The sequence below is a fragment of the Pleurodeles waltl genome, chromosome 3_1 (assembly GCF_031143425.1).
Source record: "Pleurodeles waltl isolate 20211129_DDA chromosome 3_1, aPleWal1.hap1.20221129, whole genome shotgun sequence".
In the NCBI taxonomy this organism is placed as follows: domain Eukaryota; kingdom Metazoa; phylum Chordata; class Amphibia; order Caudata; family Salamandridae; genus Pleurodeles; species Pleurodeles waltl.
The window spans coordinates 1,236,205,330-1,236,224,013 of NC_090440.1; the positions used below are offsets into that span (position 1 = coordinate 1,236,205,330).

Sequence of the window (18,684 nt, forward strand, 5' to 3'; positions counted from 1 at the left end):
ACCACCCCCCTTCCAGCAATGCCCTCCCAGCAGCCCCCCAGCATTTTCCCCGTGCCCGCTCACCAGGGAGGGTAGGCATCACCTTCGCCCCAGGCACCTCAGGCCCTGCCCCTGTCACCCCTGCTGCCTTCAGTGAGGAGGCCATTGACCTCCTCAGGTCCCTCACTGTTGGGCAGTCTACCATTTTGAATGCCATCCAGGGTGTAGAAAGGGAGTTGCAACAAACCAATGCATTCCTGGAGGGCATTCATTCTGGTCAGGCGGCCCTTCAGCGAGCTTTTCAGACTCTGTCCTCAGCACTGATGGCAGCCATTGTACCTGTGTCTAGCCTCCCCCCTCCAACTTCCTCTACCCAGACCCAATCCCCTGTACCCCAGCCTCTCCCAAGCACACCTCTAGACCAGCATGCACACACGTCTACACACAAGGGAAGCTCTGGCAAAAATAAGCACCACACATCCCACAGGCACTCACGCAAACATCACACACATGCAGACACACCAACATCCACTGCCTCCACTGTGTCCCCCTCCTCCCTGTCTCCCTCCTCCCTCCCAGTCTCGTCTACACTCACACCTGCATGCACTACCTCTACAGCCACTACTACCATCACCAGCACATCCACCACCACACCCCGCTCACGTGGAGTCACCACCACCACTACCATTCACACGTCCCCTGTGTCCTCTTCCAGTGTGTCTGTGACGCCCCCTCCCAAGATACACAAATGCAGGCACACACCCACCCAACAGCCATCCACCTCACAACAGCCTCCAGCGCATGCACCTTCACCCAAAGTCAGCAAGCGAACACCTCCTACAACCTTGACCTCTTCCTCCACTCCCAAACCCCCTCCAGCTACCCGTCCCAGTGTCTCCCAAAAACTTTTCCTGTCCAACGTTGACCTCTTTCCCACACCTCCCCCACCCCGTCCGTCTCCTAGGTCCCGAACTAGCTCCTCAGCCACAACATCTCCAGGACCAGTGGTGCCTGTAGTCACCGGAATCTGGAGTGCACAGGCCACCAGGGCAGCCAGTGTGGCACAGAGCCACAGCACGGACAGTCCCCCACCTGTGAAGCATCAGAGGTTGGCCAGTGGCCGGGGGGTGTGGGTTAAGACTCCAGCCAACAAAGCCGCTCCCAGGGTTCCCGGTGGGAGTGTGTATTCAGCTGCGACACCTTCCACCGTGGGGAAGGGCCACAAGAAACCAGGAAAGTCTGGGAAGAGCAGCACTGCGGAGGAGACCGCCATCATCCCCGCTGCCCAGAAGGCCACAGCCGTCATCCCCTCTGACCAGGAGGCCACAGCCGTCATCCCCGCTGACACAGAGAGGACCATCAGCACAAGCCCCGCTGGGCTAGAGAGGACCGCCAGCACAAGCCCCGCTGGGACAGAGAGGACCGCCAGCACAAGCCCCGTAGGGCTAGAGAGGACCGCCAGCACAAGCCCCGCTGGGACAGAGAGGCCCGCCAGCACAAGCCCCGCTGGGCTAGAGAGGCCCGCCAGCACAAGCCCTGCTGGGACAGAGAGGCCCGCCAGCACAAGCCCCACTGGGAAAGAATACCGCCAGCACAAGCCCCGCTGGGACAGAGAGGACCGCCAGCACAAGCCCCGCTGGGCTAGAGAGGACCACCAGCACAAGCCCCACTGGGCTAGAGATGACCACCAGCACAAGCCCCACTGGGAAAGAGAAGACCGCCAGCACAAGCCCCTCTGGGCTAGAGAGGACCACCAGCACAAGCCCCGCTGGGCTAGAGAGGACCGTAAGCACAAGCCCCGCAGGGACAGAGAGGACCGCCAGCACAAGCCCCGCTGGGACAGAGAGGACCGCCAGCACAAACCAGCACAAGCCCCACTGGGCTAGAGAAGACCTCAAGCACAAGCCCCGGTGGGCTAGAGAGGACCGCCAGCACAAGCCCCGCTGGGACAGAGAGGGCTGCCAGCACAAGCCCCACTGGGACAGAGAGGACCGCCAGCACAAGCCCCGCTGGGCCATGAAGGACCGCCAGCAGCTGAGTCACTGCAAAAGAGCCCCCCGCTCCAAGCACCTTTGAACAGGACACCACTGTCTCAAGCACCACTGAACAGGGCATCGCCGTCTCATGCAATGCTGAACAGGGCACCGCCGTCTCATGCACCGCTGAACAGGGCACCGCCGTCTCAAGCACCGCTGAACAGGGCACCACCGTCTCAAGCACCGCTGAATAGGGCACCGCCGTCTCAAGCACCGCTGGCCCATGAGTGCCAAGGGCACTGACGATACTGAGTCCGTCACGGGCAGAATGAAGCACTCTGGGCACAATGCCCACTCCAGAACCAGTAGAGAAATCCATCCGTACCAACATTATATAAATTACGTAGTGCCCTTGTTTGTTGACATCAAGTACCTAAACAACAAGAATAAATAGCTCTAGTCATAATGTAACACGTGGCCCAAACAACCCTGGTATATGTATCCTAAATCGTCAAGGTACCATACTCAATAGATCTAAGCAATTGTTTTCCAGTCATAGACTGAAGGTCAAGACTCTTATGTGAAAGTTGGTATGCAATCCTAACTCTAGTGGGACAGATGACCCTGATAAGTCAGTTTCTGAAATAAGAAAAGAAAGGCCACACCTAAGTGTGCAAAAAACAAAACTGCACCTGGTCTAAGGCACTGTGTGACCTACACTGAAAAGGTGAAATATATTAGAAATGTATTAGAAATGTAAACGTCATGAATATGTAGGAAAGGGGGACAAAAGTCAATCTGAGAATGAGGCAGTTGAAAATTCAAAGGAAAACTGGAGTACTGTGTAAGCTGGAAAAAATGTAGTTCTGCGAGTGAGCTGTGATAACAGTACAGTAAAAGCAAGTCACAGAATCTAGAGTAATTTATCATAGACAATGTGCACCCCGCAATATGCTTAGTAAGATTAAAGTTTCTCTTTATATCTAAAAGGACACCCACCATCTAGTGCAACCTTGAGCGCGGCTGAATAAATAATTGTAAGCTGAAATGTTCATGGAGACTTACTTAGCAGTCCAGATAAGCATAGTGACGCCCTGAAAGTAGAAAGACCCTGTGATCGCGCCGTCCATTCGGTGCAAGTGTTGGCGACATAAAAAATGGACACTAGTGCTCGTGGAGCATGATACTGATGGAATGTGGCAGCCATCTTGAAACATGTTGCAGAGTAAGATCAATCTGTAACATTAAGAAGCTGGGGCGATTGAATGTGTGTGAACCTAGCATTTAGATGGCGAAATTGGAGTCTATGGATAAACCAATGGAATGTGTGTGAGACCTAGCAGTCTGGTAGCAAAACTAAAGTACACAGAAAAGTGTCATCACTAAAACCACATGGTGAAAGTCAAACACCAGTATATAACACACCCACGTAATAAGATAAGTCTGAATCATCAAAGAACTGAGGCCAAATGTGTGTGGATGGAACCTACTAGTGAAAGAACAGAACTATGTCGCATGAATTAAACACCATAGCGGAAGCCATGTAGTGAGAGCCAGAACCAATATAAAGAGCAGCCAATTATGTACTGGACCAACGTGTGTGGGGAGAGTGGTACAAACACACCAAAGACATCGTATTGTGAATGGAAAGACCAGAACCATCACCAATAGTGAAGTAGGATGAGAAACAGATTGTAACATTGAATGAAACAAAACAAACAACATGATCAAAACACAAAGGAGAATGCAATTCTAAGTACATTGGAGAAGATTCACAGTCCATAGTACACTTATGAATAAACTTGTTGTATATACTAAGTAAAGCTTTTATATGTTAATGACAAAATTGATTCATAAAAAGACATGTAGGGCCAGATGTAGGAAACGTTTAGCGACTCGCAAACGGCAAAAATTGCCGTATGCGAGTCGCTGAACGCGTTTCCCAATGCAGAAATGCATATTGCGAGTCGGTACCGACTCGCAATATGCATTTCGGAATCGCAAATAGGAAGGGGAGTTCCCTTCCTATTTGCGAGTCTGAGTGGTATGCAATACCATTTGCGACCGCGTACGCGGTCGCAAATGGTGTCGCAGTTACCATCCACTTCAAGTGGATGGTAACCCACTCGCAAATTGGAAGGGGTCCCCATGGGACCCCTTCCACTTTGTGAATGGACCCCAAAATATTTTTTCAGGGCAGGGAGTGGTCCCAGGGACCACTCCCTGCCCTGAAAAAATACCGAAACTAAAGGTTTCGTTTTTTTTTTTAAGTGCAGCTCGTTTTCCTTTAAGGAAAACGGGCTACACTTAAAAAAAAAAAACTGCTTTATTGAAAGCAGTCACGAACATGGAGGTCTGCTGACGACAGCAGGCCTCCATGTTTGCGAGTGCCTATACTCGCTATGGGGCCGCAATTTGCGACCCACCTCATGAATATTCATGAGGTGGGTCATTGCGACCCCATAGCGAGTTGCAGTCGGTGTCCGAGACACCGTACTGCATACCAATTTGCGAGGTGCAAATTGCAAGTCGCATGGACTCGCACTTTGCACCTCGCAAATTTTTAAGTTGCTACATCTGGCCCCTAGTTCTCTATCTGTATTGAGGCCTTTGTCCATCGCACGTAATTTGACAATCCATTTCGCCTCACATTTTCTAAGTTTGGCTACTGTGTCTTCATCCCTCACATCATTAGCTTCACGTGCAATTCCATGAAACCTACCTTCCAAACACTTCTGACCAGGCATGTGCAGAGTGGTAATGTATTGCCAAAGGGTAATTAGAGTTGTTATTTCTTTTAGCTCTTACTTACGAATAGTGCTCCCCACATAGATCAGACCACATTTACATACAATGCAGTACTGTGAACTTGCTGTTACAGTTAATAAACTGTTGGACAAACAACACATTTGCAGAGTTGTATGAAAAGACAGCTGTCTTATCCATGGCAAAATGGCAAACATTGCAACATGTACATTGGTAGAAACCTGCAGGTTGATAGGGTAGCCAATCGGTGGTCTACTTGCATGTAGTAGAGCTAATATAGCTGGGACATAGTCTATTTCTTAGATTCACCCACCCGGCTATAAGTAATCTGCGGTTTGTCATTTACAAATTTGTGCAAAGTTTTGTCCAGCAAAAGCAGATACCAGTGACATTTCATAATCCGATATATAGCAGATCTTTGTGCATTGTATCTTGTGATAAGTGTCATGCATCTGTGTTTGGACTGCTTACTAGTCTCATTGATCAACAAAGACTGCAGTGAGTTGCTATTGATCCTATTTTTGTTTTTTGATAAGATAAAGTCAGTGAGACAGCTCTGGTAAAAACAGTGTTCCAAGGCGGTCAGTTCCTGGGCAAATTTACAATTGTCACTGCAAATGCGATGTACCCTAGTCATCCCTCCCAAATGTATAGCATTAATCTGAGACTTAGGATGTGAAGTTGCATGCCATGGGTTTCCTGTAAAGAGTGGGGCATGATTCTGGAACCCTTGTGGTACAATACAAGATCAAGGAACTCAATTTGTTTTGAATTCACGTGTTGGGTAAAACTAATGTTGTATTGATTATGATTAAGATGACTAAACAAACACTCCAATTTAGTTAAACCCCCTGTCCAGATGACAATACTGTCATCGATGTATCTGCCTCAATACAAAATGTGTTCTGATACCTCATGGGGACCACACATACAGATATGATGTTTTTCAAAATGACCGATGTATAAATTGGCATATGAGGGTGAAAATTTGGCTCCCATACCTATGCCCTGTATCTGTTTGTACCATTTCCTATAATGTAAAAAACATTGTTTACTAAGACCAACCTGGTGAGATCGATAGGCATCTCAGTATGTTCAAAGAGTGTAGCATCTCTGTAGAAGAGTGTGGAAGCAAGGACAAACATACCCTTCTCAAGAGGAATGCAAGTGTAAAGAGAATTAACATCTAGTGTAGCAAAGTTGGAGTCAGTTGTCCATTCAACATCCTTGAGTTGACAAAGTAGATCCTTAGTGTCTCAAATATATGAAGCCAAGTTTTGTACCAAGGGCTGTAGCAATATGTCAATTAATTCTGAAATGTGTTACATGGGTGAGCCTATACCAGAGATAATAGGCCTGCCTTGTCAGAATTGGCCTGGGTTATGTATTTTAGGTAAAATGTAAATACACGGAACACTTGGAGTAGTGTTTAACATGTACCTGATATTGGATCTGTTTCAATAAATCAATCAATAGAGTCGATAGAGAAAAAACATTCTACCAATTTTGCTTTTAAATGTCACTATGTTTCAGTTCCAAAATGTTGATATGTATGTTTTACACCTCCATCCAACTCCCAGGACAGCCACTTGGAGGGAAACTGGCTTTATGGGACAAGTGTTGGACAGTTTCCAGCACCAGCATCAATGAGACTTACTTTTTTTTACCCTTTTGTACATCTCGTCCCTCCCTTAATTTGGGTAGAGAAGAATGTATCTTTTCAACTCTTATTACTTTAATGGCCACAAGATTGGTTTGTTTTTGGGCTCATATGTATGTATTAATCATCACTATTCACACACTTTGTTTAAGAAAAAACTCCATTCTAAGGTGGCTGTCAATGCCACTCATGTGTTCCATATGCTGCTATCAGCCTTTTCTCATGTGCATGCCTTACAGCAGAGCCTCTACCTGGGAGATGTATTAGACTGCAGCATACTTTCCAGTTTATGGAGATGTTTGTTTTTCTTCAAAAGCAATCCTGGCTGGTCAAGTATAGAGGTTAGACTTAGTTTCTTTGAAGCAGGGAAGATGGTCCCCAAGTGGGGATTTTTGTATCCCAGTTGTTGAGTATAATCCTTAAATAACCCTGTACATTGGTTGTATGAACTTTCTAAAGTGGCAATTTCGGAATTGGAATTTAAAATTCAGCTTTATCAACGGTTAGAATTTTAAATTGTGATTCCAGGGACACCAAGCCATGAAGGGGTTACCCGTTACCATTTGGAAATGATACTTGCAAAATGTAATAATGTAATTCCAGTGTTATCCTATGTCAGCTGTAGTCCTTGCAGTAGTGAAAAACTCATTTGGGAGTTTTTCACTACCAGGATTTGTAAAACGTAAAAGAACATGTCCAACCTTTAAATTACACTTTGCCCCGCCCTAGGGGCTACGTAGGGCCTACCATAATTGTGAATTAAATATAGTAAAAGGGGGGTTTGAGGCTTTGCAAGGGGGTTTTAGTACAGTGGCAGACCTGGGACCTGTTTTAAGGGGTTACTAAGTGGGTGGCACAACAGTGCTGCAGTCCAACTGGTAACATTACATTTACAGGCCCTCTTCATATGTTATACCACTCTACAAGGGAATGATAAGTACATTAACTATGACAATTAGGTATCAGTTAATTTAACCATGTTAAGAAGAGAGAGCACAAGCACTTTAGCACTGGTGAGCAGTGGTACAGTGAACAGAGTCCTAGGGCCAACAAAAATAAATTGAGCAAAAAGTGGAGGGTAAAAAGCAAAATGTTTGGGGGTGACCCTGCAGAGAGGCAAAGACCAACACTTTGCATGATATCACGAAGGTTGTGAAGGGGGGGCAGAATTGGCATTCCACTACTCTATGAGTAGGAGGCTGAAATCGAGCATAGAGAGAACACTAGGGCCCATACTTATACTTTTTTAGCACTGCATTTGCTCTGTATTTTGATGCAAAAAATGGTGCAAACTTACAAAATACAATTGTATTTTGTAAGTTTGTGCCGCTTTTGCGTCAATAAATGACGCAAATGCGGCGCAAAAAAGGATAAATATGGGCCTAGGTTTTTATTGTTAATCGTTTGGCTGGAACCAAACAGTGTATCGTTTTGGATGAAACATTATGTTTTAACTGTGTCAAATTTGTTGGTTAATTAGATCACTTGCCCCTATCCACTTTTGCAGTTGGACATCTTTTCACATCTCCTGAGATTAATGCTTTTAATTTTCCTGCTCACAGAGATATTTGTGAGAGCCAGTCCTTTCTTCCATTTCTAATTGGAAACTTTGGACCACGTATATACAAGCAGCTTGCCACGCCAGTACGTCACTTTGTATAATGCACCGACAGCACAGGCTGCAAACCCATATCTACAAGGCCACGCAATGCCATTTTTCATGGCTCTACATGGCCTTGTAGATATGAAGTAAGGCAGCGCAGTGCAAGTTGCAGCATTGCCTTACTCTGCGTCAAAGAGGTGTTCCATGGGTGTTGCAGTGGGTGTTCCCACGCAACACCCTTGGATTTTGATGCATTCCCATATTACAAGGAATGTGTCAATAGCCTGTGCCTCTCCTGCAGAGATATAAGGGAGGTATAACATGGAGAAATACCGTTATTTCTCACCATGTTTTCCTTTTTCTATGTGTGCTGTATTCTGCAGCACACATAGAAAAAGGGAAAAGCCTCTTGTGATTGTTTCTGTGCAGGTGGGTTTCCCTTCCTGCACAAATACAACCACCCCCCCACCCCCTCAAACAATAACTTGATTTCCTACACCAACCATGGTCAGAGAAGTAACAAAATCAAACATATGCAAGAAAGAAAAGGTACATTACAAAAAAAGAGTCAAACAAAAACTGCAAAAAAATATTTATTTTGTCTGACAAAAAATTGTCATATTCTCTTTTTCATTACTGCTTGGTGCAATGAATATTGAATGCACATGCATTTTGAAAAACGTGATCCGGCAGACCAAAGCTTCACTTGCCCTGTCTCAATGCATGGATGCTGTTACTCAATGATTTTATGAGTTTGTATCAAGCCACTCTATCTCTGAGTGTTGACGATACTGCCCACCACCTTCAGTGCAAAGCTTTTTTTTTTTTTAATACAGCTGCAGTTTGTGCTTAAGGCTTTATAACTATATACAAACAAGCTCCATGCCAAATATGCATATTTTTCTTCACCTGTGAGAGTTTGAAAAGGTGTCCAGGAACTGTCACCTCTCACCCCCGAGAAGTGAAAAACAAATAGCGAAAAATTGCAACTTTTGTTTTTAAAAGTGCAGCACGAGAAATTATGTTTTTTTAAAAATATCAACAACTGGTTTGCTATGCTCAGATCACTGTCTTTTGAGCTTTCAGAAACAAGGAAGGGTGTATAAAAACATTTGTATTACTTTTTTCGCAATTTCTTAAGTGGTTGTTTATATTTTCTATTTATGCTAAACCTGTTAAGCTATACATTTCTGAAAGGTAATCAAAATCAGCCATGGCCCATGCTTTGAGGCTGAGGGGCTTTGCCCCCTTGCCTTTTTGCCCCTCCAAAAGAGTGTCTGCCAGGCTGAGCAAAGGTCAACCTGGTACACACTCTTAATTTTCAGGTCAGGCAGCCAGGAGCTAGACATGCACTATTTGTGCAGGCTCCTGGCTGTCTGAGGTGAACTTTACTTGGCTGAGGAGCTCCCAGCTCCCGTGGGTGTGACCTCCTCAGCTCAGCAAAGGTCCTTGAGGCCCTTCCCCTCAGTGATCGGGGGTAGTCTAACTCATTGACTCCAACCTAGGACCTTCAGTTTTAAGCCCTGAAGCGCCCAGGGCTGAGTGTCAATCAGTGACACTTTGTCACAGAGTGGGGTGGGGTCAGGAGTTTCATTGACCCCATCTCACCCTGTGACAAGCTTGGGACTGCTCCCTTCCCTCATTGGCTGACTTTAGGTCAGCCAGTGAGGGAAGGAACAGTCTCAACACTCCTGGAACCTCGGAGGCTGAGTTGCAGGTAAGTGTGTATGTGTGTGCATGTTTTTTTTAAATGAATATCTGGTGAGTGCATCTATGTTCGAATATTTTGTAACAATTGTTGTCAATCGATGTGCGTTTGAGTGAGCATGTGTGTGTGAAAGAATGAGTGTGAGTGTGCATGTGTGTCCCGTCTGCCCCCTTCCTTCTAAATTTACAGGCCGCCACTGGTCCACATTCTGAATTCAGCAACCAGCCATTTGTGTATATTGCTGAACCCTTTATGAAACAAAGTAATCATTGATAGTGTCTGAGGATGCCAGTTAACGCCAACATTGAATGCTGCAGACATGCTGTGTGGACAGTGAGAGGAGTCTGGGTGTTTGCAAGCCATTCTTTGTAAAAAAACATACTGTGAGCCACTCAACTTAGAACACTATTGACTCTCCCAGGTGTATGATTTAGAAATGTCTGTAGTCATTAGGTTTACCTGTGTGATGCTTTACCCTTGTCTCATGTGCCTCAGGAATCCACATTGTAAGATTTGATGTAAGTTCAAAATAAAATTGTTAAAACTTCCTCGTCATTTCCAGTTTTGGGCGATAGGCTCGCCCATGCAAGTGGGCGTACCAAATTTACAGATGCAAACAAGATTCTTACAGATCTGTTTATATGATCTTTTATGCTACTTCCCTCATGAAATCTAAGAATGGGAATTGCAAGGACCATATCAGGTAGCAAGCAGCACAGAGCAAGCTAGGGCCAGCATCTGCTTGGCTACCTATAACATCCATGGACTAGATGTACAGACTTAAGTAATTTCAAAACAACACAGTGATGAAAAGGGTAGCACATATCACCTGTAGGTTGGTTTAAAAATCAGTTACACTACTAGCACATGATTAATTTGTACACACCTCATAAGCAATATCTAAATGATCTGCATCTCCTTTGGTTTGAAACTGCTGCGTATGTTTGTCCAAAGTGAAGTTCACTTGCTTGTTGAATCGTTCAATCAGCACTGAGTGCCAGTGCTGGTCATCCAACAGACTTCCTAGTGTAATTGAAGTATGGCTGCTGCTGAAGTGCATGTTAGATCCACCTGCAGAATAGGTAGCACAGAGAGAATTTTTGTTAGTGGGTGCAGTAAAACATATGGGTTTTACTACATTTGGTAGAAAGGGCATGGCATTCATGAATGATTCCTTGACCATTCATTATAATGTAACTGATGAACAATATGCATTAAGAATCATTTAGATCATAGTTATAGATATAATAATAAGAGATATATCGGTTCAACTTATTCTATGCATTACTGAAAAGATCATATCTTTCAGCTCTTGGAAGTCATAGAGTTAACAGAAACCATAGAGTGTGGGTTATATCACTTGGCCATAATTCTTTACATGTCAAAAGTATTTTCTAATGCTATAGTGCATATTAGAGGTTGCAAATCAGTTAAGTGGGGGCAGACATCTAGGTAGACCTCTGACATGTGGCACATTTATGATTGATACTGAATCCATTGCCCTGTAGCAAACTTGGATTCTTCAGACCTGGGTCAGGTTTCTGCCCCTGATGAATCTAAGGATGTATGCAGGAATGCAAGGTGGCAGACATCAGCAAGCAGATCCCCACATAATGATTTCCAACATTTCTAGTTAGCATGAAAGACAGCAATACCGTGGTGATTTTAAGTGTCAGCCTCTTTGAAATGAGATGGACAGAGAAAGTACAAAAATCAGTGGTTATGTAGGCCACCAAACACTTTATCATGGTTGCACTTGGCTTCCCACAGGCACCTTAATACTCTATTGACAGCAGGAAAATAAACTGCATATGCAATCAATGTTCCTTATTTTGGGTTTGTTTATCACTACCTGTTAGGAACCTGACCTCTTCATTTTGCTGAGGCACATCTCAAAATAATCTTTGCTGTCTCTTTGGAGGCCATGTATTTGTGTTCCCAACATTAAGACTGTTTTTGCACATATTAGTGCAGGTCTATCCTACCAGTAACTAAATACATACTACTATACCTGTTAGAACTGGCTTCCTTGGCGTGGATCCCCCGTAACTTTTTGCATGCCACCCGACCCTTTTGCAGACTTCGTTTTTGCTGTCTTTAGGAATCTGCACCCTCTACCACTGCTAACCAGTTCTGAGGTGCTTGAAATCTTTCCCTAAAATATCAAAATTTTGTGACTTTTGGAAAGTTGGCATTTTCCTGCCTTTGCCATAGAATGCCTTTAATCTATATCTTGGTTATGACTACTTGTGCCTGACAGTTGGGTTTTGTAAATTCCTCCTAGGCAGCCACACACATGAGAGAGATTAGGTGAGCCTGAATTGGCCAACACTGGAAAAATGGGAGGACGGAGCTGGACACAGCCCTACTTACACTTGAAAAGGCTGTGTCCTGCCTCCACACAAAGGCTTGCATGCCCCTGTGGATAGTCTGGAGCCAGGACAGGCAGGACAAGAAGCTGATAGACCTGAAAGTGAGATCTCTAGAAGCTTTTCCACTTCAAAGGATAGCCCAGGTATAAATATTGGACACCAGACACACCTTCTTTGGTAAATTTTTGGATTATTGGGAGAACGACTGCTGGGCTGCTGAAAAACCTGCAACTCAGCTGAACTGCTGCCCATAAGGATTTCAACCTGCTGTCCTGACCTGCTTACTGCTGCCCTGTTGTTAGGTTGACAATGACTAGACCTGCATCTGCTGAACAATGGACCCCAGAGTGACTCCTAGTTCTAGTTGGCTGGCCTCCTGACTACAGTCTCAGGAACAAAAGGCCTCAATCACTTTGAACCCAGCACCTGGCTCTGCATGTGTGAGTCCAACCCTGCCAAGCGGTGCCACCTCAATCCTGGACCCATGGATGTGGGCCTGAAGGTGCTCTGCCACCCCATCTTTGGATTCAGCAGAACTGAAGCATTACCTCTGCTGAGCGTTGCAAGCCTGAGTAGATCCCAGTGCAAGGACTCTGCATCGACCTTGCAGCCTGCAGTAGAACTGCTGCTGTTTGAAGCTTCCCTGACGCAGGGCCATGCATCACAAATCTCTTGTCAACAGCCGTCTTGACAACGATGCAGGTTCCTGCATCACAGCTCTTCAGAACTGACACATTGCCCTACTCCACAATGTATCCTCAATTCTGGGCTTTGCATCTCCAGACCTCATCAGCGGGATCCTTGACAACAACTCAGGACCTCACATCACAGGTCCACAGCTCATTGTAACTGACACATCACCTTGGCTGCTCAGAGCATCCTTGATACGGGTCCTTGCATTGCTCCACAACCAGGATCTAAAGTACTCTTGTTCAGCAGACCTAACGGTGTCCCTGTAGCCAGCAGATACTCCATTGCAGTCAGCCTTAATTTGTGAATTTGTTCCAGTCCAGCGTGACCAGATTCCTCAGTTGGTACTTTGGCCTTTTTGGTGCTATTTTTCTCTGAAATCTGCAAAATTACAAACCCAGGTTCTACTGACTGTATTTTGTTATTTTGGGTCTTGGTGTATCACTTAACCTTTCCTCTATTTTCTAAACTGGTGTGGGAGATTTCTTGTGTTGTGTTTTCATTTTAATAATGTTTGAAGTGTGGCATAATTACTTTATGCATTGCCTCTAAGTTAAGCCTGACTTCTCTGTGCCAAGTTGTCAGGGTGTTGAACACAGGTTAATTTGGAGTTTGCTAGTAATTCTCCCTGACAAGGATTGTGATTGCTACTTGTTTAGGGAGTCAGCCCCTTCAACTAATACCCGAATTTCTCAAATGATCTAAGCCTAAGCATTTGAATTCAAGACAACCAACTTACCCAGGTTAATGTCCAATGACAATCGGCCTTTCTGCAGCTGCAGAATAATGTAGTCTCCACGCTGTCCTTCTCCAGAAAACAGCACACCACTGTTCTCCATGCTCTTGAATTTGAGTGAGAATATATCCCGGACGGTGCTCATCTGTTTCTGATTGAATCTGTACAGGAGGTAGCTTCTTCCGTTAAATTCTGCAACATCTGATTCTAGGTCAGGAAAAAAGGCATAGGTTAATGAAATGTCCGTGTAAAATGAAAATATATTGCATTTGCCATTGGGTCCGGTGGCAAGCAGTTCAGTTAAAGGTTCCAGTTTGTAAAGGACGTTTACTCTATTGTATTTAAAATAACTCATCTTGCCTATTGACTAACAGTGCATGAAATTTGTTAAGCTGGCTTTGCCAACACAGCAAAGTTTTACTTTAAGCCTTTTCAGCACCATAAGGTTAAAAAATAGCAGTGAAAAAATAATTGTAAAGTATTTTTTGCGAGAAAACAACCTTTCAATTCCGTTGTTCTGTGAGTACTTGCCAGAGTGAATTGCTCTTTGCATTAAAAAAAACAACTAATGAGTACAATTTGAGGCACAGCGGAAGTTGAACACATTTTGACAACTCTTTCCAAAGATTTGCCAGCAGTATTTTAATGTTGCACAATCCAATTACATGTATTTGTTCCATGTCTGTCTCTATTTATATCTTGCTCTAGATCTATTTGAAATAGATTTGTAATAAATTTGCATCTTCCTGAAAACTTGACCTTCTTTTAGTCTAATCTCATTGAAAAACAATCTATAATATGCTTCAAGGTAACAAAATAAGCAATTGAACGTATTATTGAACAAAGAAGTGGCACGTTGCTGACTTGGAGCTTAAGGCCCAAGGGCATTTAAAGAACAACAGAAAATGTCCTCCGCAAATAAACCATGAATGGGCCTGGTGTATTATTTTTACCCTTATATCACAGAGTAGAAAGCACACAAAGTAGTGACACTCGTTTCCCTCTGTAAGCGTTTGGTTAAGCAAGTGATTAAAATTATCATATGTAACCAGTGGCGTAATAAAACCTGAAGGGTTCCCCTGCAAAGTTTGCTCCGGGGCCTTTCTGTTCCTTGGCACTGATTAGAAGTGGGCTGCAATCATGGATGAAGACTGCACACCCGATAATTACTGGTATTATGCGGTGCGCTAAAAAAGAGTTGGAATATGAGCCCAGTTTGGGACATAGAAATGTGAATAACACAACTTGAATATATTTGGCCCCATTCCGAGGTGCGCAATATAGTAGTTTGTGCTATTTGTCTGAAACAATTTCAGCAGGTTTTGCCTGGTAAAAATCTTGCAGACAAAAAGCGAGGGTGGGCACAAATGATAGATTGTGCCCAACAGAGGATTAGTCGCACACTTGTGTAGGGTACAGATGTTTTCACACACGTTAAATGGACCTCGTTTAATATTTGTACTGGTCTTTTCAAGGGCACATTGAAAAATTATAAACCTTCATACTGCTGTGAAAAATGGTGAGCAAACTATTAACAAACTCTGCATTTCTTCTAAACTATGAAAATACAGAGTAAATTATTATTTACATTATTGTTTAGAGCAGACCTTTCCCAAGGAGGCAGCAAGATCCCCATTTCCAGTGAGTGGTGCTTTCTTCCAGGTGTGTGATTCATAGTAAGTTCAGTCTTCCTACTGACCAACTTTAATAATGGGTGCAATCCATTCTTTTTCCTCAGTTAATTGCTGACTAGATTTTTCCGATTTACACAGGGAACACTACCACCTAACTAATCAATGACAATTAAATAGTAGCCTTTATTACCTAACTCAATGACACTCAGGTTAGCAATTTTGAATAAGAGGATAACTAAGAAAACAGTGGTGCAAACATCAGTCCAGTAGATTTACCTTGGCTCCCTGCAACAGGCAGTCAACCCCAAGAGTTACAAGCATTATGTACATCAACACTGTTTACATGTGAACATTCAGAGGCTGATCCTGCCTTTGGTGCCCAGGGAGGCTTACAGTAAACTGGCCTGCTCTTCCAGTTGTCGAATTTGACAGGCTTTGCAATCTCTCTCCCACGAAGTCCTACCGAAACCCACCAACAGTAATGAGTAGATCGTTTATGAACATCCTAGTGGATGCCCCTCTCTTCAGCTTGAATCTCATCATCTATTTCTTGGGTGTTTCTTGACCTCAGGCGCAAATGACAAGATTATGTTGCCGTATTTACACCTTCCTGAAGACTAAGGGGGTCATTCCGACCCTGGCGGTAGACTACCGCCAGGGCCGGGGACCGCGGATGCACCGCCAACAGGCTGGCGGTGCATCCATGGGCATTCTGACCACGGCGGTACAGCCGCGGTCAGAAACAGGAAACCGGCGGTGTCCCGCCGGTTTCCCGCTGGTTTCCCGCTGCCCAAGGGAATCCTCCATGCGGGATTCCGACCCCCTTTACCGCCAGCCTGGTTCTGGCGGTTTTGACCGCCAGAACCTGGCTAGCGGTAACGGGTGTCGTGGGGCCCCTTGGGGCCCCTGCAGTGCCCATGCCAATGGCCAATGGCATGGGCACTGCAGGGGCCCCCTAACAGGGCCCCACCAAGATTTTCAGTGTCTGCTAAGCAGACACTGAAAATTGCGACGGGTGCAACTGCACCCGTCGCACCCCTTCCACTCCGCCGGCTCCATTCGGAGCCGGCATCCTCATGGAAGGGGGTTTCCCGCTGGGCTGGCGGGCGGCCTTCTGGCGATCGCCCGCCAGCCCAGCGGGAAACTCAGAATTACTGCAGCGGTCTTCTGACCGCGCAGCGGTATTCTGACAGCGGGACTTTGGCGGGCGGCCTCCGCCGCCCGCCAAAGTCAGAATGACCGCCTAAATATGCTCAGGTTGTATTTCAATTATAATGTATGAAAACAAAAGGCCCTCCACACCTGGTACAGTGGTGACCTCAGCAATTGCAAGCACAGATGCAAGAAGCCTTGCCACAGGCAGGCAGCTCATTAAGGGGCCAAAGCCACCAACTACAGCACCATCATCAACAGAACCTTCTATGTAAGAAAAACAGCAATTAAACATTGTATATCACACACCTGCAACATTACTTACCTACTCCAAGAAGAACTCGACAACAATTCATTTATACTTGAAAGGCACTCTTGACAACATGTAACAACATATCAACAAACTGGACATCACCATACCATACACCAGAGTCCAATTGTTTACAATCTTGGCCTTTTCCACTGATGACTTGAGCACACTCTCCTATCACTGAAAGCTACTTCGTATGCAAACAATTGTATGACATCTTCATTTGTGAAGAATATCTCTGGGTAGACCTGGTCATCCCTAATGGATGTCATTATAATTTGTTAAGCCAAGGTGCCTTACTTGTCAGCCTCAAGACTGGTGAGATCCTGCTTCATACTAAGAAATCCCCAATGTCCTGGCTAACTACCTTCCAATCACCCACTTTAGTTCCTGAGGAAGATCATTATGAAAGCTGTTTCTTCCTACCTCCATGAGTTTAAAACTAACACCAAACTGCAAAACATTTGTTTGCAAACCAAATTAAATATATTAACAGCCTGCACACAAGTAGTCATTGACATTCTTCTGATCTATATCAAGGGCGACTGTTGTCTTCTTGTCCTTCTTGTTCTCTCTGCAACATTTATCACCATTATACATAAAAGCCTACCAAAGACCCTCTGATCCCAAAGAGGCTTGGATGAAATCATCCTGCAGTTTTTCACTTCTCATCTTACAAATAGATCCTAGTTGTTGGGTTGCCATAGATTCAACACACCCTGAATTCCTGTGGCAAACCTAAAGCTCCATTCTTTCTCCACTATTATCAACCTCTACATGGCACTCTTAGGTGACCTGCTCCCTGGAAATAGGTTAACTCTTCACCAGTACGCAGACAACACCAAGCTCTTCTTGTCATGACATCAGCAATTAATGAATTGTCCCACCACCTTTTTAGCACTGATGTTCGAATCCTTACTCAAACTGATTCTCAACAAGACTGATGTTTTTCTCATTGCCAATGATTGCAAATAAAAAAAGTACACAAGTGGCTCGCAAAGTTGAATATGGTTGGTTTAATTACATGAGTCATAATGTTTGCCACCGCCCTGACTTACATGCTGACACTTACATAGCTTGAAGATCTACGTTATACAAAATGACTACCTGGCGTTAACTAACCCTGCTCTGCCAGACAAATCCCTTCTGAGAAGATGAACTCAGGGCAGCCTTATGGGCAGTGATCACATTCTATCTCACTGGAACCAATGCCTTGCTGCTGGCGTTAGAGAGAATCCACTGAAGGGTATTCTATATACTGCAGCCTTTTTTATTAAAGCTCTGAAATATGTCAAAATTACTGTACCACCCCAGAAAAATCCACTGGCTGCCAGTGCCGGGACATGTTAGATTAAAAAATGGATGCAAAATCTACAAGGCTATCAACAGCAATAGGTCCACTTAGCTTGCACCTCCAGAAAAAGACATGCAGCAGCAACATCTTCAGATTAGAAACTGAAAATATAGGAGGCAAAAGACTATAAGCCAAGCCTTCTTTTACCATGTGGCTGAGTATGGAGCACCATCCAGTTCGAATCCAGAAGACCACGTCATTTCCCCAGTTCCTTTAGGCAGAACCTCTTTGCATCCTTATGTTACGCTGTAGCTCTCTCAAAAGCACAAAACTTTTCCTCACTCCCCCATACCATTCATAGCTTCTTCACCCTATTCTCCTTGACTCTTCGAGACTAGATAGTACCTGCTGTTTCTTACCCCTCTTGCTGTCCTCCTCATTCTTCTCTTACCTGTACAGTGCCCCATTGCCTTGTACTTAGGTTCTCACTTCCTAAACCTAATATATACATTTATAATATATAGCTTTGTATCAATCAGCAGGAAATTCAATGAAATGTAAAGTTACATTTTTGCCTCATCTGGAACGGGGAATCGCAGTAAAGCCCCTCTGGTCACATACATGCAGTTTAAAAACATTACAGATAAGGGCACATGACTACAAAACCAAGTATTTTTTCTATCTATCCCATTAGAGGAGTATTTTTTTCTGCCCGGAAAATCATATAAAAAACTTTAAAATCTGATGCTTCCTTCTTTTTTATTTTTGATATAGCTGTAAAGTATTCCCAAGAAGCACTGGAGC

At 44.5% G+C, this 18,684-nt stretch overlaps 1 protein-coding gene across 1 annotated transcript in view; it reads right to left on the reverse strand.

Moving 5' to 3' along the window:
- The window catches only part of LOC138285079 (contactin-associated protein-like 5), a 2,160,239-nt gene that overhangs the window by 1,165,890 nt on the left and 975,665 nt on the right, over nucleotides 1-18,684 (reverse strand). The window contains exons 5-6 of the mRNA XM_069224597.1: nucleotides 13,494-13,697; nucleotides 10,579-10,763 (exon numbers count right to left, since the gene is read on the reverse strand). Of these exons, the coding sequence (XP_069080698.1) occupies nucleotides 10,579-10,763; nucleotides 13,494-13,697 (389 nt within the window). The remainder of the gene's footprint in view (nucleotides 1-10,578; nucleotides 10,764-13,493; nucleotides 13,698-18,684) is intronic.